Here is a 23502-nt window from a genome sequence, read left to right on the forward strand (position 1 = left end):
CATTTTCAAGGCTTTGGATATCTTTTTATATCCTTTTCCATCTTTATAAAGTTCCATTACCTTGTTACGCATGTCTTTTGACAGTTCTTTTCTGCTCCCCATGGCTCAGTATCTAGCCTGCTCAGTGCATCCACGTGAAAGCTAACAAACTCATTGACTATTTATACACAGTCACTAACTGCAATTTAAAAAGCCACAGGTGTGGGAAATTAACCTTTAATTGGCATTTAAACTTGTGTGTGTCACCTTGTGTGTCTATAACAAGGCCGAACATTCAAGGGTATGTAAACTATTGAACAGGGCCATTTGGGTGATTTCTGTTATCATCATGATTGAAAAAGGAGCCAAACAACTATGTGATAATAAATGGCTTCATATGATCACTATCCTTAAATAAAAGACAGTTTTTTTCATGATCAGTCATATTTTCAAAATCAATGCCAAAATTTCACAATTTCTGCCAGGGTATGCAAACTTTTGAGCACAACTGTATATGTTTCTATACACAAAAGGTTAGTAAGCAATTTTAACACACTAAAATCATGTTGACGTGCATATTGTTTACGTCATGTATATATTCTATGTTTTTTTAACAATGAGTATTTTAACGTTTACGAATTGGCTCCATTCACTTCCATTAAAAGTGCCTCACCTGAACCCAGATGTTTGCTTTTTTAAGGAAAAGGAGGGACAAGTCTAAATTCATTTTTGTGATAATCAATATTATGCAACAAATGCTGTCGATTGAGCTTAACTTCAATTGTGCCTGGAATATTCCTTTTAATGGTCCTCATATAGTCTTAATTTCCTTTTTTCCCTGGATTGTGTGGTGAAATATGACCTGGACATGTTTTCGTGTGATTCACCCATTTAGTATAGTTTTAAGATTTCAAAAGCAGAGGCAACACAAGTGTAAACTTTTAACAGATTGAATGTTATTAAAAATTCAGTTTTCAGTTTGTGTGTGTTGGGACATTTCAGAGAATGATAATAACTGTAAAAACAAAACAAAAACATGATTCTTTTGTAGCAAATACAGTACAAACATAAAATTACTTTTAAATGCAAACGTAAAGAGCATTTTCTTATGTAAAGTGTCGTTTGAAAATCATTCTGGTTAAATTTGCCTCACACAGAGGGCTTCACACATCTCCTGCGTGTCAAAGTTGTTTTTATTTCCACCACATCCACCAAACCAGAATTGAGCGCATTCATTCTGCTGGATGTCATAGAACCAGTTTAAAATGTACTGACTGCAGGGTCCCACATCCCGTGTCATGAGACATGCATCTGTGTGCGTGATGAGAGAGAAGATTGATTGGAAACATCAGAAAAGTGTTTACACATAACCTTCAGACAATATGGTTTTCACCATCTCAAATTCTTCAACTAGCCTTACAGAGAAAAATAGAAATAATGTTAACAAACCCGTGTTAATATTGAAGAAGCTCACCATCAAATAATGCAGTTTCCTCTTTTGCCTGCAGGAGTAATCCGGGCTCTGGTGACAATAAATCACACAATATGTGACACATTTAAAAGCAATGCCATGCTAATGGGTTAAAGTAATATCACATTTACTTAATGTCCATTATTGTCATGTCTATTTATGTAACAAAGCATTTCTTTAATGTTAAGCCTTAAATTTAGTACATTTTTTATTAGAGGTGCAGTGCGTAATTTCTGCGGCACCAAATGGATTTGCAATCTCAACATACTCTAGCAACATTGCCTCAACCAATGACGTGAGTTTGGGGTGGGACTCATTCCTAGATCTTTAGTGGTGCTTGCTATAGTTATTTTGATAATTTGATTTGGTACTACTAGTGGAGCTGAAATTACACACTGCACCTTTAAGGTAACATACGGCTATTTGCAGTTTACTAACATGTAATATTTGTAAACATTCAGGAACAAGTCAGTGGCGGTGCATACATAGTAGTCACAAAGGCAACACTGATATTCTACAGTTCAGATGTGAAAGACGAAGGACCTACTTTGTTTGCCACAAGTCTGGAGGCATTCCTTTTCTGAATCAAAACGATTACTGTTACCATCACAACCCCCATACCAGAAAGGTGAACATGCACCAATTGCAAAATCATAGAACCACCGCCACACATATCCGCTACAGATGGTACCAGGGTCACTGTTTAGGTGACATTGGCCCGAAAACAAAACACTTACTAATGTCACCACTCAGTTACACAGGAATCTAATCATTTAAATGAGTAAAATATAAATAGAACCACTTTTGTTTAAAAGTTAAATTGCTATATTTTTTTGCCATGTATATGTGCACCTGTATGTGCCATGTGCACCTGCAAGGTGGATTATGCAAATATCATTATTCTTAATGCTTTTCCATCTTTTATGTAATTTCATGTTAAGCAAATACTGAACTGCATTCAGTTTCACTCTATAACTGAACAATAATATATAGTAACCTGTAAAGTTTGTTGAGACAAAGTTTAAAAAAGTTCTAAAAGCATGAGGTTTGAAGGTTTAACAGATCTTACAAGACAAACAGCCAGCTAAAAAGACATACTAAAAGCAGATTAAAGGCCTTACGTGCATTTGTTTTATATTTGAGTTTATGACAGTTGGCCCGTTTGAACATTACGTCAGTCTTTTTTAGGATATTTGATTGCACACAACACAATAAGTCTGATCAATTAGAAAATATATTGCACAGTAAGTCAGAACAGTCTGAAGGTCTGCACCAAGTTTGGTGGATGTAGCTTGAAAGCTCTTTAGGACTAATCTAGGAGAACTATCATATTAGCATCATTGTATGGTGTATTTACAGTTTTTACAGACTTATCACGTTCTCCAAACTAAGGTCAATGCTCTCAAAATTATTCACACATTGATTTGAACACTATCATTTTCCAAAACCATTATATTTTCCTTGATTTAATACAAATTACATACACCATTTTCTCAAAAATCCTATGAATTGATTAGTTCAGTACTGATTTTGATAGCAAGTAGCAGAAGGCTTGCCTCTCGACCCTGTGAGGACATGTTGAGGGTGTTAAGTCTGTCAAATATATCAACTAGGTATGACAGGGAGGCTAACCACTGGGTGTCATCAAAGTGTTTTGCAAGCTCTGAATTGCATAAATCAAAAACGATTTCACTTCTTCACGAAGTTCATACAGAATCAGCTGCAATCTCCCTCTTGACAGCCAGCTGATCTTTGTGTTCAGGAGAAGCTGCTCATGTTCAGACCCCATTTCCTGACACTACACAAATAAGAGTTTAGTGGCTGTGCTTTGATAAAATTAATTACATGTATGGCTTGCTGCAGAACAGAGTCCAGTGGTTTGGGCATTTTTTTGGCTGCCAGTGATTCACGGTGAATCATGAAATGGGTCCATTTTTCCAAAGAGCCATTACTAACCCATTCAACCTCCCCATCACTGCACGAGCTCCCATCCCACTTTTGCATCTTGAATTAAATAATCCAAGACACTAAAAATAGCTTTGCCAGTTGTGTGGGATGGAAGAGGATAACAAAACAGAACATCTTCCTCAATATTCTGGTCTTTCACAAACCTTACGTAAGTGAGTAATTGTGCTTGCCCAGCTACATCCATGCTCTCATCTAGCTGTATTGCATAGTATGGGCTCTAACTAACAAAGTCTAGTAATTGTTCTTTAACATAATTGCCGAGATTTTCTGTGACTGACAGTGTCATTTGACAGTGGAATTGAACTTTATTGCACTAGAGAGCTTTCAACGAACATGATTCTGCACGTCTTTTGCAGGAGACAAAACCAATGTCTCGCCAGTGGTGTGATGTTTTCAAAATTTAGCAAGGGCATTGCGTGTATGAAGCTTCAAGGCATTTATTGTGGAGTGATGCTGCCATAGGTGCCATCAAAGAATCGATTTTTCACTCACGTTTAGGTGATTTGTTGAGAGAAAACAAATTTTCAAGAAAAAAAACGTTTCATTCTTGTATATTTCTTGTGGAAATCTTATTTTGACACTGACACAGAAAGTGTTCTCTCCTCCGCCACGTTGAAAGTTTACATCTTCTCCCAACTCGGCAACTTCTATCAGGTAGGCGCACAAGCATGTTTGATTACTCTGTCTGTCGCGACTCTCAGCTGTGATCAGCAGTAATGCTGAAGCTGTTAGTTTAACTCTATTTCTCAGCTATAGCGTACTAGTAATCCGAGCGATCATGGAGTGAGAGACAATTCTGGATGACTTGAAAGACAACACACAGTTTGTCGATGTCAGCTCAACACGCTCATAGCACACATAAGATAAATCTTTAATGTCACATGGATGAATGAAAATGTCTAGCTGCTCTTGCACACCTGCACTGCTCTTATGTTAGTTTGGAACGCCACAAATGCAAGCGGAGTGATACAAACAGTAAAGCGTCCCAGTGCTGATGGTGTGAGCTAATGAAGAGGCCTGCAGAGATATGGAGGTATATACATGCCAGGCATGGATTCAGCATTCACACCGTTCTTTCCTTAGAAGCATAGCTCAAGAAAACATATTGGGATGAAATTATCTGGCAAAACAGAAATGAGAGGCTCACAAAAAATCTTTATTGTGGAACTTTATGATAAACAGGTCTGTCCATTGTTAAACCTGTGTGTGTATATAGCAGAAAGTTTTATGTAATCAATAGAGAACATTTTAATAATTTTCATGTCAGTATTAATAAAAGTTACCTGAAAAGAATACTTCAATATGCAGTGAATTTGAACTGTTTTTTTGTTTCATTTTTTATTTTCTCCCTAATTTGGTATGCCCAATTCCCAATGCGCTCTTAAATCCTCATGGTGGCATAGTGACTCGCCTCAATCCGGGAGGCAGAGGACAAATCTCAGTTGCCTCTGCATCTGAGACCGTCAATCCGCGCATCTTATCACGTGGCTTGTTGAGGGCATTACCACGGAGACATAACACGTGTGGAGGCTTCACGCTATTCTCCACGGTATCCACACACAACTCACCACGCGCCCCACCGAGAGCGAACCACATTATAGCGACCACGAGGAGGTTACCCCAAGTGACTCTACCCTCCCTAGCAACCGGGTCAATTTGGTTGCTTAGGAGACCAGGCTGGAGTCACTCAGCTCGCCCTGGATTCGAACTCGTGACTCCAGGGCTAGTAGTCAGCATCTTTACTCGCTGAACTACCCAGGCCCCTGGAACTGTTTTGTTGAATAAAGAGTGTTTGAATGGCTGTATGAATTCTTTTAAGAGCACTGACCTTAGTTTGGAGAAATGTGTAAAAACGTTTGAGAAACACTCAATGTTTCATGTTTGCTATGGCTGAAATAACGGTCGTCTATATCATATTTTTAGAAGCACCAGTCCTTAAACAGTAGTCTAGACAACATTTTATAAAATTTGAATTTATAAAAAATCAATTACTTTACAAGTCGAATGCTGCCTTCAAGTCATGTTGGAATGATCCTATTTGTGAAAATACACATGGACATAAACGGCTCAACAACGTTGTAATTACCCATTGATAAATTTGAGTGGGCATGTCAATTAAAGAATCATCTCGTAAGATAATTACTATTGATCATATTAAGTTATAAGTGTTAATGTTAATGGAACAATATAGTTTGATTTTATCCAAAACATTTTATTCAAACCAAAATCACTTGAATGTGATTATGTTAATCATATCATAATTATGATTTCAGATTTTGTAAGTAGGATCTTCCAGAAGGACTAATAGGAATAGACTGCACTGATACTGCAGCTTGTGTGTACTAGAGTTACTGTGTTGCTAGCCGAACTTTATAAGAACGTACCGTCAGCAAGGTTATCAATTCCAAGTGAGTCTCTACGGCCTGAGGTCTGCTCCTGTAATATGTCCTCCACCACCACATCCTGATCCACTTCTACCTTTGGGTAGGTAGTGGCTGCCACAGGAACCCTAGGAAATAGAGTTCCTTTAGACACTGGCTAAATAATGCATTGATTGTAGAAGTGATAGTTTAACCATCTCTTTCTTTTTGAGTAGATGGATTGCGATTGGGTATTGAGACTGGGATAGGAGATAGGAGATAGGAGAAAGGGGGCTAGTTGTCAATGTTCAATGGCTTTTTTGGACCCAAGACTTTAAGTAATGTGTTTATATAGAAACTAACTTTCAAAAAATAAACCTATCCTTAGAAATATTCACAGGAGTATAAACTGTATCCAGTATAAAGTACACAGTTCAACATTTTGGTTAAAATCTACTGTTATTATTTTGTGGGCCGTTGTTTGAATGTATGCTACTGTGGTTTTATGGTGTTCACTTGTTTACCCAACAGCTACAGCAAACATATGATGATACTGGAATTTTAGTTTGGAGAATAGAATTCATAAAGTTCTAGTTAAGAAGTGTTTGAAACCAACATACTGCAATGAAAAAGCAGTGCTAAAGAAAACTTTGAAAAAACTGGACTTTTGAATCAAAACCTTATAGATACAGCCACTGTGAAAACGTCCCTGTGTGACAACTAGCCCTGATCTCCCCTATAAATGAACCTATGATGTAGAACAAACAGATTTTTCACATTAGATGACGGTAGAGCTGGCTTTGTCATGTGATATACCTGTATAAAGGTCTCTCGGCACCCTCATAACGTTGACCTTGGCCTTGATCTTGTTGAAAAGTACTACACTCACTTTGGAGTGATGGATGAGGGTAGGAGTTCATATTCTCTGCATTTACAAAGATACCATATTAATACACAGAATAAGTCTCTCAAAATAACTGTGAAAATGAGCATGTAAAACCATCCTTAAATGGACATTTCAGCCAAAAATGAAAATTATGTCATCATATACTCACTCGCTTTTGCTTGAAACATGTTACTATAAATTACTATATACTCATTTATAAATACAAATTTAGATAGGTAGCAGAATGTCTTGTGCACTGTAAGTCTTGTGAGTCTTCTGAAGTCATACAATAACTTTGTGTGAGAAACAGACTGAAATTTAAAGGAATAGCTAATCCAAAAATAAAAAATACTGTTTACTAATATGATGTTCTGTAGCAGAATGTTACTGGGGCTATTTCTTCTATCAGCTTGCACGGTAAGGTTTGCATCTGGCCATATAGAAGCACATCTTTATCAAGGCACTGATAAATCAGGCACTGGCACACATTGTTATCTTAGGTCTTTAGTTTAAATAAATCCAAACATAGCTAGGCTAATTTGCTAGTTAAATATGCTCTGAGCTTTCCAGGTTTAGGTACATATTATGAGTCAGGTCACTAGCCATTTAAGCAATTGAGACACACATTGAGATTCAGTTCATTAGCGTTATGCCATTCAGCCAAGCAGTACACTCTGTGCACATGGCTCTTGGGAACAGCAGCAGTACACAAGTCTTGGTGGTAGATCTGCTTGTTTGTGGGGTCACGTTTTGTGTTATGCATTTGTGCAGCTTCCCTACTTTGTTGGGGTATTGTAATTAAAGTATGTCTAATTGTTCAGCAGCATGTCATACATGCTTGATGCTGCATGTCTTGTGTTTATCAAATTGCACAGCAGTAGCATGTCCACATTCTTAACTTAGTATGTCTGTGTATGTTCTAGCAGTAGCAATTCTCTGTACTTGCTCTGCAGCAGCAGAAGCGTACAGACCTAGTCCACCAAGACCAATATCCTGTCAATATGTATACCCACATTAACATGCTAAATCTTTCTGAGAGTTGTCATGACTGAACTATTATTTTTTCTCTTATTACTGTTATTGTGATGAGCCTATATCTCTGTTAAGCTATTCAAACAGATTATACACAGATTTGCACTGATGAGTGACTGTCAAATAAGATTGAGTGCAAATCTTTGATTGATAGGCCACATACTATGAATGCACGAGCAGACTGACTGCCACTCTTATGTAACATCAGCTACACTCAGATATTCTTTGTTGTTTATTTCCCTCTGTAACTGTGCTGTGATTCAGCACCCGCAAGGCCGTGTGTTGAGTAGCACTGCCTTTGACAAACATGTTTTAAGCAACATGAGTAAGATGATGACAGTAGGGTGAGTTCACCCAAGAATTATCATTCTTGGGTGAACTATTCTGAGGTTTAGGTCCTGAAGTAAGAAGAATATTCCTTACTACTCAGAATGTGGAAAAAAGTCCTCATAAAGCGCTGAGTGTACTCCTGTTCTCCATATTTCAAATGTCCCAGGTGAATTATGTGCTGTTCTAAGGGATAGCTGGCAAGCTCCTCCACCTGAGTAATGTTGATGTGGTCACCCACTGTCAGAATGAAGAGAACAACTCCCGTGCATTTTGCTACCTTGGAGATAAAGTCCAGTTTATTTCTGTCATCATATGCTGTCTCCTCTCCGACAATTGCCAACACCATCTTGTTCTTGCGACTTTTAGGGGCCGTGAGGAGGCCCTGCGTTATGGTGTAATCCATTGCAAGGCCCAGCATGGAAGACCCTCCGGTTTGGTTTAGCTCTTGGTAGATGCTCCTTTTCATTAAATTGCGATCTTGGAACTGTTGGAAATTGAATATGGCTTTTACATGAGACTGGGCTTCACTGTAAGTGGAGCTCTGTTGGTAGACTGCCACTCTCGCCTGTTTGTCGACCTTGTTGGGCTGACTGCTTACAACGATCTGGTCCAGCACCGTGCCAAGTACCTCCTTTATGCCCTCGTACTGGTCAGCCAGGATGCTACGGGAGCCATCCACAATCACTGCAAAGTCCATGTCCACCTCCTGAGGAGTAGACACCAAGTTGGTACCATCACATTCCCTATGTGGTTTGCAGGGATCTTAGAAAAGGAAAGATAATATATGTAACTACAGTACTTCTTTTTGGTTCAGAAGTTGCTCTTTTATAGTTCAGAAGACATTATGGAGTTCTCAGTGTTTAATTTAAGAATAAAGACTGTCTTCGATGTTTCTCCTTAAATTCCTTAGGAGAACTAAAAATGGACACATGAGACAATTGTTGACATGCAGTCAGTTAATTTATAAAAGTAATAAAACTAATGTGTACAAAAGAGCTCAGATAATTTTAAATTAGACAAATTTCATAAGATTGCATGATTTCACAGTGAAATTTCTGACATTTGATTACAGACCAGACAAACATAATTTGTGACATTGTTGGATCTCCTCTGAAACTCTAGAGTAGACATATGTGAGATTACTGAGGTCTTTTTCACAGAGGAAAAATCTGAGAAACAAAAAAATTTGAGCTAAAGTCTCCATTTTGCCCTGTGTTTAATCTAATTCCTGTCGACATCTTAAAGATCTTGATTTTTCTTTTCTTATGGGTCTTTCAATAGGCTATAAATACTGTCAATTACAGTAAATTGACCATGTAAATGTATGCATTTTTTTGCTCCTAAACTCTTTCAAATGAACCAAGATTAGTCTTATTTTCTTGCTCATATTTCATTTCATTTTGAGACAGGGAAGGAAATAATTGGGGCTTACCAAAGCAGATAACACAATTCTGGATCTTGCTGAGAGCAGCATTTTGGTCTTGCAATCTACCAAGAACAGTTAATTGAAAACTCCGGGTTTCATCGGCCTGCATAACAAAAACCCACACAAAGAAGAGGCTCAAAAAATATTCAAAACCAAAGACTTTTTTATAGTCAAACTTCTTGCTTTAGCCACAAACACCATGACTTAACCCTTAAGCACATACCTCGGGTCTTTAATGACCCGGAACCTCATTCGTTATTTGTTTGTTTTTTTGCACTTCCATAAATTACATTTGTATGATTATTTTATATCTATATAATCTATATATCTATATATCACATGATATCTATTTATTTGTTAATTACAAGATAAATGAATATATGCTTACAAATATATACTATGTCACGTTGATTTTTTGTGCAACAATGGTGAATTATCAATATCACATATGCGTGTACACTTTTTTTACTCAAGGTGGCACTGTTGTTTCAGTGATTGACTTGATTTACATTTGACATTGCTACTTGATGAAGAAACAACATGGAAGTAAACTATTGTAAGTACAAAACATGAACAGTATGATATGACTATTGTCATTTGGGTGTACTACTCAAATTATGTAGGTTGTGCATCTATTTAGACTCAATAATTGCCTGAGAAAATACTAATGTGTATCTTATGCGTCATGTGTAGCTCAATAAGTTTTTGACAGCCAGTTGCATCTCAGGAAATATTAGTGTTAAAGTAATGAATCCTGTTCTAGATTTGTCCTGATTTGTTGCATTGTATCTTAGATATATGAAAAATAAAACATCAAAATATATTTTATTGTATTATTTTCTAATTGTCTTGAAAATAATTTGAAAATTTGACACTATCTTGGCATTTTGTAGATCCATTTGTGATAGATTTAAGTGCTGGATAGATAAAAGAGTGTTTGGTGGAATTCCCATGCATTTTAGGGTTAATGCAGTGGATCTCAACTGGTGGGTTGCAGTCCAAAAATGGGTCTCAGGCAGTGGCGGATCTTTGCATAGGCGAAGTAGGCAATCGCCTAGAGCTAATGCCTGATCTCACCTAGAGCATTCTGTGAGTCAGGACCACAGCAGGGAAGAAACAATGCTAAATGTAAATAATAAAATGCACTAACTATTTCTCATGAATGGCAGCCGAGAGCATGAAACCGCAGAAATTTAAGAGACTGTCGGATGGCAAAAGGGAGTACCAGCATGTATTTATTCCCACTTCGAGCACTGGGTATTATTCCTAAATTTAGACTTAATAAATAAGTAATAAATAGAGGTTAATAATAAATAGATTTTAAGTAAATTTTTTGTTTACTCTTTGTATGATACACAATTTCTCATTCTGTGTTGGGCTGCAACTAGGCGTCAAATGTAATATATGGGTCCTAAAGCAAAACCAGTTAAGAACCACTGATTTAATGAAAACTGGCTTAACTGACGGACAGTCAAGATACAATTTAAGTGTGCCTAACTTTTACCTCAAAAGCACGTCTAATAGATGGTGCATTCTTCAGTGCGATGACCCCAAGCTTAATATTCATAGCTTTGTACTCCAGAATGGCCGTGGTGAGGGAGGTCGAATCCTGAGATTCTCCATTGGAAAGGAAGATTGCCACCTTCCTCATCAGGACGCCCTTTCGCACACGCTTTAAGACATTCCTGCCAACAAACCTCATGGCAGCGCCCAAGTTACGCCGATTTGTATTGCGCTCCAGGGCAATGTTATTCACCGCTTCAATAAGCTGCTTCTTGCGGTGATAGTCTGTGAAGCGGATCAGGTATCTGGTGTGGGAGCTGTAGGAGACTACAGCCACCCGTGCCCCCGTGGGACAGTTGCTCTCTGCGATGTTGATGTTGTCCAGCAATTTAAGGACTGTGGAACGCATGCGTTCAAAGGTTTGAGGGGTGACATCTTCAGACATGTCCAAGCCAATCACAAGATCAGTGGGGTAGGCAGGGCATTTTAAGTTATCTGGAGAGATATTGAGATTTATGGACATTTGTAGAAAATAAAAGTGTATATTCAATGACAAATCATCAGTTAAATCATTCACAGTGTTTTCGCTTTCTGTGGCCCTATAATCACCTTTTTTGACCAATTACTTTTTCAGCCATTTGTGATTTCTGAGAACTGATTTTTAAAAATAATTTTCATTCAGACTGATTCACTAATGCATCATTTAAACCGATTTGTGAACCATTTCGACCAATTAACTGAAAAGAACATACTCAAAATAAGGATTTTTCACAAATCGGACATAACTATGGTTTGCAAGCAAGTTCTTCTCTGCACAAGCTCTAACCAAGAGCAATATATAGGTTATAAAATATTGTAGAGCGGAGCAAATTGTACAACTTGTTAATTTGCCATGACTTTTCCAGGACTGAAAACACAATTCTAAAATTTCCTGATATTTCCAGGTTTTCACACCATGGGAATGCTGTTCCATATTGAAATATCACATATAATTAAAGTGACATACCTTTACAGCACACTGTTAGGAAATAAAAAATAAAATAAAATGGTGAATACAGAGCTTTATCATCTCAATACTATTTCAGTACTTCAAGAATAAAAGAAGAGATTTTAGCTCAAATTCTTACAACAGTTGTCTCGAACATATGAGATTAGTTGACAGTCCTACAACAGAACACAGCATTTATTCTGATTAGGAAGATATATCGACGTACATTTTAGGTTTTATAATTATACCATATGCCTGGATTTATATATTAAAAACAGGGGTTTTCAAACTTTTTGAAGCCAAGGACCCCCTAATACGATGATCCCTTTGCGAGAGGTTCCCCTTTTGATATATAAAGCTGCTGTACTGTTTATTTTTATGTTTAAAGACCCATTTATACTGTGTGAGACAAAATATGTGATATTATAGACAAAATTTTGTTCACTTCTATTTTGACATTGTATTAAAACCAAACGAAATGTTTACACTTTTTCTCCACACTTTCACACTTTATTTTCTATGAATCCCATAGCACCTCCTTGCGGCCCCCAGGAAGTCCTTTGACCCCAGTTTGAAAATGGCTGTTATAAACTACAGCTCTAGTAAAGAAAATCAGAAACTTACAGACAATTCTCTGCCTCCTCTCGGTCCCTTTGGGCCCTACATGAAACAAGTGAAAATATTCTGTAATCCTGCTAATTCCCACGGTCGTATGATGCAAACAACATTCCTATGCACATACCCTGTGTCCAGGCACCCCGTCACTACCAGACTCACCAGGCAGTCCTTGTCTACCAGCATTGCCCTGTAATGAGACATCCAGATTATCACCCAAAAATGATAATTCGGTCATCATTTACTCACCCTTATGTTGTTCCAAACAACTCATAGTACAACCTTTTTCTTCTGTGGAACACAAAAGTAGGTGTCAGGCAGCCTCAGACACCATTCACTTTCATTGCATCTTTTTTATATACAATGAAAGTCAATGATGACTGAGGCTGCCATTCTTCATTTCATCTTCTTTTGTGTTGCACAGAAGAAAGAAAGCCCCACTGGTTTGGAACAGCATGAGAGCGAGTAAATGATGACATTTTTGAGCAAACTATACATTTAAAGTTCATAGAATTTGAGTATGATTAACACACGTTAAAAGACTGTTATTACCCCTCTTCCCATGTTGCCTTTATGGCCAATGCCTCCATTTACTCCAGGATCCCCCTGGTCTCCCTGAAAAAAGACGATAGTGGTTAGATTTCTCACAATTAAAAAAATTACATTCACCCAATAGTGGTCATACAAATCAAGCTGTTGTATTTTAATTACTGCACTTTCGCACATTGGTTTTGGAAATAAACTCACCTGAAGTCCAGGATAACCTGGGAAACCAGTATCTCCCTTAGACAGAAGCAAAGTAATAACAGATTTGATGAATTAAGACAGAAATAAGCCAAATGGGGTAAGCAGTAGCCTAACCGTTGTCATGCACCCTAGGGATTTTACCTACTATTAGTGCACTGTATGTTGCTTTGGTAGTAGATGTTAAATATTACATCTGCTGTATATGGCAAGTTAACAAGTTCCCCAAGAACTAGGTCTAAAGTTATATATTATTTTCAGTCAAATCATACATTGTGACACAGTACATATTTCACCATAATACTGTACAAACCTTCTGCCCTTTGGGTCCTGGGAATCCATATCCATCTGAACCATCTTTTCCCTGTTTAAGAAATCCCGACAGAGGCATAAGTTTTCAGTTTAGAATTCTCAAAGAAAGTTAACACCAAACCTGCAAATTAATTATTAAAACCTAATCACGATTTGTTTGATCATGATCTGCTAATTTCTTAACCCTTTAAGCTCTTCATGTGTTTTTAAAGATTTCCTGTTTCAGTGACATGCCCAAAATTAAAGGCTTATAACTGAAAAAAGAGGGTCTATTGTTTGGTATCATTTCAAAGAAAACTTTTCAATTTGTTTAATGACATAGATAATGATAAATTCTGAGACTCTCAGCCTAAGAAACTGCTGAAAAAAATGCATCACTTTTTTTTTCTTCTGATTTGACATTATATATCTCAGGGTGTAAATAAGGTAGCTCCTAAAAACTGCTTTTGTTTTGTTTCCAATCATGTCACCTGTAACTAAGTAAAATTTTGTGTTGGTATGACAAAGCAATCAAAATTTATAGCATAACACATATAATTTATCCTAGTGTCCAAAAACGTCTCCAAGTGTCCAAAAGCCTCTCCAAACAAATAAAACATAATAATTGTACATAAGAACTAATTACACATGCAAACACAACAATGACTACATGTATGCTCTCTCTCCAAAGCATGCAAGCATGAGTAACAAGATCTCATTCAGTTTCATTCTGTCATGTGAGCCATCATTGAGTCTGTGTCATGTACTTGGCAACATCTCCTGGTGGCCATATGTAATTAGAGTGAACAATCCTCTCTGCCCATATTTGGATGACTTACAACTCTGGTTGCAGCGATCTAAATCCTAATAAGATTGGTTTAGTGTTCCATGATGCTGGAAAATGTACTACATAATTTCCAATGAAGTCATCTGATCCAGGAAAGCTAACGTGTTTTTAGCCAGATAGCACATTATGTGCTGTGTGCAAATTGTGCTTTGTGTGGATTATCTAACGATCTATGCATCTAATTACGTTGTGTGGGGGCTCGTTTTAACGGGAATCCCCTCCTCTAAGTAACGATATGTAATTGTAAGTAACACCTATTTACATGTAACATATGTATATATTTACATGTAAATTATTTTAAATTATTTTTATGTAAATTACTATTTACATGTAACATATGTCAGACACATGTCCTTAGGTATTATTTGCTATGTTTTTGTCTATGAGTAAAACAAATAGGCTGATTGTACTCTACAATTTGAGAGCTTTCCAACGACATAGGACACATGGCTATTAGATCAGTATGATGTTTTTACCGATTACAATAATATGTACAGTTATTGTCATTAGTTATTACTGTAGTTATTAATATTTTTACAATTATTTTTTTCTCAGTGTGCCCGGAACAATTCCCCAAAATACTGGAGGTCACAAAGATAAAGTAATGAACATTCTTTCCTTCAGTGTCAACATGCATTTCATTGCTATAGGGAAAACAAAGAAAAAAACAAACAAAGAAAAGCCTGCTCACAAATGATTCTCCAATCCAAATATGTTCTGATTGAGTTGCAGACAGAAAGGAAAAAACAATGCTAAATACAAATAATAAAATACAATCAACCATATAATTCATGCATGTTAAGAGTTAGGATAGCAAAATACATAGTCTTCTAAAATGGATGAGAAAATTCTTCCCATATCTTTTGCTGATGACGTGTTGAAGGCTGTGCGTCCAATTAAACAACAGTATTTTGGCGCAAATTCATCTGTCACTTTGTAAAAGCTAGTCAAATTAGGCAGATGCTGATAAATTGCATGTCCTCGTCCTTGAAAACCATAAACAAAACAACAAGTTTGAAAGAAATTTCAACCCAGACTACATCAAATATTGGTGGAAACGAGGATAGCGTGGTTTATGCCCACCACAATGTGTTTTGTGCAGTGATTATTGGCTGCTGAGAGAATAAAACAATCACAATTTAAGACACATTTAGACTCAAGCCTGTTGAGTGTTTCAAAAGTTGTTCCAAAAATTCCATTAACAAATAAATTACAAAATTTCAATTTTTGTTTTAAGGATATTTTTTGTTTATTTTTGTACGATTGGTACTGTGTTGGGTTAACACTTGATGTTTAATGTAAAATCCGGGTTCTGAAACAAAACCATCTGAGAAACACTGCCCTAATGAGTCTAGATTTGCTGAGATTCACAGATCTCTGTGATGGGACACAGTGAATTAGATTTAACAAAGGTTTAATTGACTTTATGTGATGTGATGACTAACCGGTAGTCCTCTTTGGCCTGGAGGTCCAAAAGCGCCCTTATCTCCAGGGTTACCTGGCTCACCCTGCATGGCAAGAGTAAGACAAGCAATGGTGAGTGGGTTAAAAAGCAGAGATTTATAAATAAAAAAGATGTACAGTAATTAAAAGAGAGGTCACTCACCTTCTGTCCCCTGGACCCAACACTTCCTTTAGATCCAGGCCTGCCTGGAGAGCCAGGAGATCCCTGTGTGAAAGAGATCTCAATGAGGCCTCAGGTCATTTATTACAGTACATTTGAAGGGAAAGTTCACCCAAAAAATTAAATTCTGTCATCATTTACTAATATTTTCAACATTCTGATTAGAGCATTTTCATTTTGGGTGAAATATAGTGGTGAATTTGTTCAATTTCAACATGTACCTGAGGTCCAGGCAGACCAGGAAAACCTTTCTGCCCAACAGAACCAGGTGGACCGACAGCACCCTGAACAGATAGAAAGACACAAATACATCTTCAAATTACAAATGGCACCAGTTCAAACTGCCAATGTGATAGAAGTTGGTTAAGGAAACAAATCAGTTGAAAATAAACAACCTTTGGTGTACAATTAGTACTTTCTTTTATTATACAAAATAGTTGAGTTCCACATGGGTTGTGCTAGGTTATCATCAAGTTTTAAACTCTTATATTTATTTTTAAAGTTTAATGTAGTGTTTATTGAATAAATATTTAATAAACTACATCTGTTCGATTTGAACCCTGAGAACAAAGCTCCTAAATGGGGTTGACAAGTGTCCTTTTTCACTCGTAACAAATTGGCAAACAAATCTTATCAGCGACAGCTCAACACAGTGTTTGGAAGGTGTGCTTGCTGTGTCATTATGGGTCTACCCTGTCCTCATTAATAAAGTCTATTAAAAATATTAGAAATAGGGTTAGTTTGTAAATTACCGATGGGCCCAAGGCCCCAAAGAGTCCCTCTAGTCCTGGTTCTCCAGGAGGCCCTCTGGGACCCTGAAAGCACATGCAAACCTTTTCATGGGATGTGTCAAGCACCACAAACAGTATCTCATATGTGGATCATTTGAAGAGTGATAACCTCTGTTCTACAGTAGTCAAAAGGGAACACAAAGCCTAGTCTAATTAATTAAAAATATATAATTTCTACAGTATTGTACCAGTTGACCCGGAGAGCCTCTTCTGCCATTAGGACCCTAAAAAATATAGATGTATCAACATAAAAACAGGCTTCAGATAATTATGTTTATGTATTATAATCATATAACTTAGGTCTTAAACTTACTGGCCTGCCATTTTCCCCATTTTTGCCTGGAAAACCATCTAGACCTGGTTCACCCTGTTGATGGAGCATAGTGAAAGAGAGAAAAAAAAAGAACTAAAGCAAATAACAGAGATACTATCTTAAAATGAGATATTACTTGAATTCATTATTATTAATTAATTAATAGACCTAAATATGCAAACATAATTTGATTTGAAAATGTGTTACTGTTAAATAAAATAATGTCCCATACCTGTAGGCCTGGGCTGCCAATGTCCCCCTTTGGACCGCGGGAGTTGTTATCAAGTCCTGAATCTCCCTGTTTATAATACATTGATTAACAGGGGTTAGAATTCAGACAAATGTTATTTGAATGTCTGCCACTGTGCATTATGGTTTAAGGGAGCAGCCATAGGCTCTTTCTGATGAGTAGTTAATTAGGTATGGGGGCTTAAGGGAATGTAAATAGCTGTTATTTGTCATTAATAAGGGTTTTGTTCTGTGTATAATATGTAGTGTTTTTTATGCTGTGTTAAGTTACTCCTGTAGAGATAAGGGTTCCTTCAAAGTAACTACACTAATTTTCTTCAAGATCCTGGAGACATGTTTTCCACGTTTGCCAACAAGAAACAATGCTTCACTTCATTCCATTCCTTTGGAAGAGTTGGCGCTGGACAAAATCATTGAATTATCCAAACAACTAAACCAAAAATTCAACACACTTATGATTTGTTTATAGTGTTTCTCTAACAGAAGTAGATAATCATCCAGTCTTGGTGTTCTAGCCAAATGTGCTTGTGGTTTTGAAACCACTTCTTTGATCTGACAAACAAGAGGCAAAGTAAAAACCATCTGACCAGACCCGAAAAATATTCCCTTTTTGAAATCCAGATCATTGTAATGAAAATCAGTACTGTGCAAAAGTCTTTGCACATAAGATGCTTCACAAAAGCATTTGTCTTAAGATGGTTATTTATATCTTCAGCTTTAGTGTGTCAACAGGAAATATAAATGTTAGACTCCCAAACATTACTTTTGCAAATAGAAAAGATTAGAATAGAAGAACAGGGAGCCCTGCAACAGATGTCATGGCCCCCACAAAGCCCCCCACTGAACATCGTGTCAGTCTGAGATTACATAAAGAGAGAGAAGCAATTGAGACAGCTTAAATAGACAGAACTGTAGTGAATTCTCCAAGAAGCTTGGAACATCCTATCTGCCAACAACCAAGAAAAACTGTGTCCAGGTGTACCTAGGAGAATTGTTGCTGTTTTAAAAGCAAAGGTGGTCACACTGAATATTGATTTAGCTTTTTTTATGTTTACTGGACTTTGTATGACATTAAGTGATAAATGAAAACTATTTATGTCATTATTTTTGAAGACATCCTCACTATGCAACATTTTTCACAAGTGCCTAAAACTTTTGCACAGTATTGTATACAGCCTACCTATTTTTGTATGTATGTCAGAGTGTTTTGTTACCAGAATGGGTAGGCTATTAGAAATATGATATGCAGCTAAAGACTACTAACTGGATCTCCTCTCAGACCTCGTCCTCCTGGCATTCCAGGACCTCCTGTGATCCCCCGTGGACCCTGTGGTTTGGGCACAGTGAAGATCATAGATCACTTCTGCAGCTGTAGTTTAACATACTAGAGCACTAGAGAGTTGAATGGATTGTGAATTGTTGACAGCAACAGCACAAAGAGATATATAGAGAAGAATATATGGAGGGATGGATTTTACAGGGCTGCCGGGATCTCCTTGCTCTCCTGGGCTTCCCGCTAATCCAGTGTCACCCTGAGAAGAACAGAAGTGTAAATTTACTCAGTAGAAATGCATGACTTCCTTCGACAACCTCCGACCGGGTATTTTTTGTTTTGTTTTGTTTCATGTCTATTCATGAATTTGTTGCTGTTTCTGTTCGTTAGATTTTTTGTTTTGTTTCTATGTTTATTTATGTGTTTGTTGCTGTCTCTTTTTGTTGGATTGTCATTGGTATGTTCCATGGTTTCTAATCCTCAATTAAGATGTTTTTGACTTTTATTTTTCTCTGATTTTATTTTGACACATATAAAAACAATTGTAATTAATAATAAACAAAGAGGGTAAAACAGAAAATGCATTACTTTATATTAATTGGTAACTACATGTACAACTAGATTTTTTATTTTGTTGTGCTTGTCTGTGCAAAAAAATGCTGCGACTATGTTACAGTGTTGTGGGTAAAAAGTGTTCTGATCGGTTATTGGCGTGCCTTTATGCATTTGCTAGGATGTTCTGTGTGGTTCCTAGGGTGATGCTAGAATGTTTTAGGTTGTTGCTACTGTACTGTAAGTGGTTGCATACTGACGCAAGTCTCTATGATATTTGGGTCCCTCCCTAGAAACAGTATGGCTTGGGTCCTTCCTTTAATGAAAGTCTATGGGATTTCTACCACTTTTTTACCATCTAACAGGACCTTCTGAATATCATCAGATTTTCTAAGCAAGACAGAGGAAGTGCGAGGAAATAACTCAAATATTTGCATTTTGAGTTATCATTTGTGTCAAAAGCACAAAAGCTACGGGAGGATTTACATGCCAAAAGTTTAATACTCAGAGTAAGGGCTTTGATTAAATATGTACAGTACCTAGCCCCAGGCCAAGTATGAGCAATTCAGAATCCTGGATTATTCAGTGGAACCTAGAAATCCTTTGAGTATTTCTTACCTGTTCGCCATCTACCCCATCTAAACCATCTTCACCTGCTTCACCCTGTGTAAAAAGATTAAAAGAAACTCAAGCCCTTAAAAAGAGAATATCGGTTACATTACTTTCATTAACAAGTAAAATGAAAGCAAGAGTTAAAACAAGATAGGAACTGCTTTGTGCAACCCCATCAAAGCAACTCAACTCACAATCTAAAACAAACCTTTCCAGATGGTAATCAAGGCAAGTAGGCAAACAACAGATGGGTGGCTAATAACTGGAGTCTGGTCATAATTAAGTTGTCTGAATTAAATAGCTATCTTGAAAAAAGAGATCTGTCCACAAGGCATAAAAGTTTTTTTGAACCTGAGATGGCAGTGTTTATAGCTTTACAGTATGGAAGTACTCACTTTTTCACCTCTGTATCCTCTCCCACCCTGTTGTAAGATAAAGAAATACATAAACAGAGAAAGTTAAATGCTGCAGTATTTCAGAACCAAAGTTATCTTCAAAACTCAATATGGTCTGAGAATGTGTTGAATGATTGTTACCTTTATGCCCCTTCTTCCAGAGCACCCCTGATGTCCTTGTGTTCCATTCAAACCTGGTGGTCCTCTCTCACCCTGTAACACACATGAAATATGATTTCTGTAGGTATTAAAAGAGGTTACATATTTTAAATGTGCACCAAGTCTTCTTCTTCTTCTTCTTCTTCTTTCGGCTGCTCCCATTAGGGGTCGCCACAGCAGACCAGCCGTGATCCGCATATTTGACTTGGCACAGGTTTTACGCCGGATGCCCTTCCTGACGCAACCCCCACTGGCTGTGGGACTCTCGCTCACACCTATGGGGCAAATTAGAGTCTCCAATTCACTTAACCTGCATGTTTTTGGACTTGTGGGGGAAACCGGACCACCCAGAGGAAACCCACGTGAACACTGGGAGAACATGTAAACTCCACACAGAAAGGCCCTTTTGAGCCGGGACTTGACCCTGGGACCTTTTTGATGTAAGGCGGCAGTGCTAACCACTGAAAATCAATACGCTTATGCTTGCAAATAGGGTATTTTTTCAATGGCATCTGGTAATCAAAAACGTTCACTTTTGTTTGATGCTACAGTACATCCTCACCGATATGTATTAGTGTACTCTAACAATACTATTGTAGTATCAACCAAAGAAATATTACCAATAATGACTTGCACTTTTAAGATATTACAAAAATATTATTATCTCACCCTAATGTATGACTTTCTTTTTCCGTGGAACACAAAAGGAGATGACAGGAGGAATGTTAGCCTCACCTAGTCACTGTTTACTTTTATTGTATGGAAAAAAGAAGCAATGAAAGCAAATGGTGTTTGAGACTAACACCCTGCCTAAAATCTTATTTTGTGTTCCACTGAAGAAAGAAAGTCATGTGGGTTTGGAACAACATTTGAATGCGTGAATGATAAAATAATTTTCACTTTTGAACTGTGACTACCTCTTTAACACCTTTTATCTTAAAACTGTTATGGGCATATAGACAGTGAGCTAAAAAGTAAAAAAATATGAAATTCAAATTGAAGTATTGTCTGACTTACAGCTCTTCCCTCTTCTCCAGGGAAACCAGGAAGTCCCTTCTGTCCAGGTTCCCCCTGTAACGGTACACAAAACAGTCTATTAGTTTCTCTAATTTTTAAATATTCAGTAAATCTTTTCAGTCATCAATAAGCTAATCACCTTACTCCCTGGGAACCCTGGTAATCCATGTATTCCCTTCTGGCCAGTGCATTTACATATCACATTGCAGCACTCCCTTGAGGCCACCGTATCCTGCGAATACAGGCATTTCATGTTTTATTTGTAAAATCAACATCTGTGTTTACATTAAATGGTTGCTGACATTATAAACTAGGCACTTTACAGCCTGACATCTGTATTCAACACTCTTTAAATCAAACTAAGGATCAATGGCCGTTTCCCTTCCAATGAAATAGACACGCACTCCCTCCCACATGAAGCCATTTGTCAACACAGAAGTCAAAACAGGCAACTCATTAGGCAACAACGAGTTTAATAACATGCAGGGCCCAAAAGAAACTTTTCGCTACACCTGCCAATGGTGAGTGAATTAAGAAAATGTATAGGCCATATTTAGCACTTTTGTTATTATATATATATATATATATATATATATATATATATATATATATATATATATATATATAATAACAAAAGTGCAAAATATGTATATATATATATGAAGGAATGCATCCGGTTGATTCTGGTTAAAGGGTGTAAGTGAAGGTGAACAGGCTGGACACAATTAAGTGACTGGGATGGATTGATGACACAGAGAGACTGGTTAACTGTCCAATGCCCTGCAAATGGCCTTTATTTTCCAATATAGAGAAATCTGGAATGGTTTTGGTGTATGTGTAGATATAGGTGCGGTTAACTTCAAAGACGCACACCAAGGAAAAAAGGATGAATGGCTTCCACACTATGCAGCAAACTCCATTCAAATGAGCTTGGCTGTGAACAGGTGTGCTCCAGTCTCCTATATCCGCCAAGCGCTAGGAACGCACAAGTTATCACATGGTCCATAGAGGTGAATCTACCTGAAGCAAACCTTACAACTAAATACAAATTATCAAACAAATTATATATCTTATTTTATAAACCCCAAAAATTTAAAGAAATCATAAATTGACCTAAATAAATATATATATATATATATATATATATATATATATATATATATATATATATATATATATATATATATATATATAAAATGGTGTTTTTTGACAATATATATGAGCTAATCTCTGCATTTCTGTAATAGTTATTTTTTCTTGATATATTAGTTTTGGTGGCTTATAGGGATAGTTCACCCACAAATTAAAAGTTCATCATCATTTACTCACCTTCATATTATTCAAAGCCCATATGGCAGCTTCAGTCACCATTCACTTTCATCGCATCTTTTTTCCATACAATGAAAGTGAATGGTAACATTCTGCCTGACATCTCCTTTTGTGTTCCACTGAAGATAGAAAGTCATAAAGGTTTGAAACAAAATGAGGGTGAGTAAATGATGATGAACTTTTAATTTTTGGATGAACTATCCCTATAAGCCACCAAAACTAATATATCAAAACAAAATTACAATGAGTCATTGCATTTGTGATTGCATTTGTAAGTACAAGAGCAGTTTCACGAGAATACAGAGATTAGCTCATATACTGTAACTCATTTTTGGGTGAACTATCCATTTAATGCGAGGACTATTCCACATGCCGCCGCATGCAGAAAAACTGGTAATATACTGTATATGAAATGCATATCATATTCTTATCACCGTATACTTTGCTTATGTGATGCTACCCAAAGACTGAACCTCTTAAAGTGCAAGCTTTTGGTCTATGATCAGTCCATGATTTGGTATCAATCAATTTATTGTGACTTACAATCTGTGTCTGCATGACACTGGCCACATTCTGCATGCCAATAATGAGAGGCTGTTTGTAGTGTAACCCTCGTCCAAACTCAAGCCTCTGCAGATCAGTAGTGCTCTTCACTCCATCCAGAGCCACAGTCAGCAGCGCTTTGACACCTGAGGATCATGTCACAAAGGGAGCTTTAGTAAACATAATAAGCCTATTCATCCTCCAT

At 37.0% G+C, this 23502-nt stretch overlaps 1 protein-coding gene across 1 annotated transcript in view; it reads right to left on the minus strand.

The window, feature by feature from the left end:
* Window positions 1-913: 913 nt before the first annotated feature.
* LOC127454011 (collagen alpha-6(VI) chain-like) overlaps window positions 914-23502 on the minus strand; it is a 43738-nt gene continuing 21149 nt past the window's right edge. The window contains exons 12-41 of the mRNA XM_051720914.1: window positions 23298-23443; window positions 21565-21657; window positions 21426-21479; window positions 20391-20462; window positions 20250-20276; window positions 19861-19905; window positions 18896-18949; window positions 18682-18744; window positions 17401-17466; window positions 17169-17222; window positions 17044-17079; window positions 16817-16879; window positions 16286-16348; window positions 16047-16109; window positions 15886-15948; window positions 13616-13666; window positions 13306-13341; window positions 13111-13173; window positions 12686-12748; window positions 12568-12603; window positions 12083-12119; window positions 11962-11973; window positions 10957-11450; window positions 9459-9555; window positions 8120-8788; window positions 6595-6703; window positions 5799-5927; window positions 1998-2182; window positions 1454-1501; window positions 914-1290 (exon numbers count right to left, since the gene is read on the minus strand). Coding sequence (XP_051576874.1) covers window positions 1118-1290; window positions 1454-1501; window positions 1998-2182; window positions 5799-5927; window positions 6595-6703; window positions 8120-8788; window positions 9459-9555; window positions 10957-11450; window positions 11962-11973; window positions 12083-12119; window positions 12568-12603; window positions 12686-12748; window positions 13111-13173; window positions 13306-13341; window positions 13616-13666; window positions 15886-15948; window positions 16047-16109; window positions 16286-16348; window positions 16817-16879; window positions 17044-17079; window positions 17169-17222; window positions 17401-17466; window positions 18682-18744; window positions 18896-18949; window positions 19861-19905; window positions 20250-20276; window positions 20391-20462; window positions 21426-21479; window positions 21565-21657; window positions 23298-23443 — 3164 coding nt within the window. The 3' untranslated portion in view covers window positions 914-1117. The remainder of the gene's footprint in view (window positions 1291-1453; window positions 1502-1997; window positions 2183-5798; window positions 5928-6594; window positions 6704-8119; window positions 8789-9458; window positions 9556-10956; window positions 11451-11961; window positions 11974-12082; window positions 12120-12567; window positions 12604-12685; window positions 12749-13110; window positions 13174-13305; window positions 13342-13615; window positions 13667-15885; window positions 15949-16046; window positions 16110-16285; window positions 16349-16816; window positions 16880-17043; window positions 17080-17168; window positions 17223-17400; window positions 17467-18681; window positions 18745-18895; window positions 18950-19860; window positions 19906-20249; window positions 20277-20390; window positions 20463-21425; window positions 21480-21564; window positions 21658-23297; window positions 23444-23502) is intronic.

This window comes from Myxocyprinus asiaticus, chromosome 16 (genome assembly GCF_019703515.2).
Source record: "Myxocyprinus asiaticus isolate MX2 ecotype Aquarium Trade chromosome 16, UBuf_Myxa_2, whole genome shotgun sequence".
In the NCBI taxonomy this organism is placed as follows: Eukaryota; Metazoa; Chordata; class Actinopteri; order Cypriniformes; family Catostomidae; genus Myxocyprinus; species Myxocyprinus asiaticus.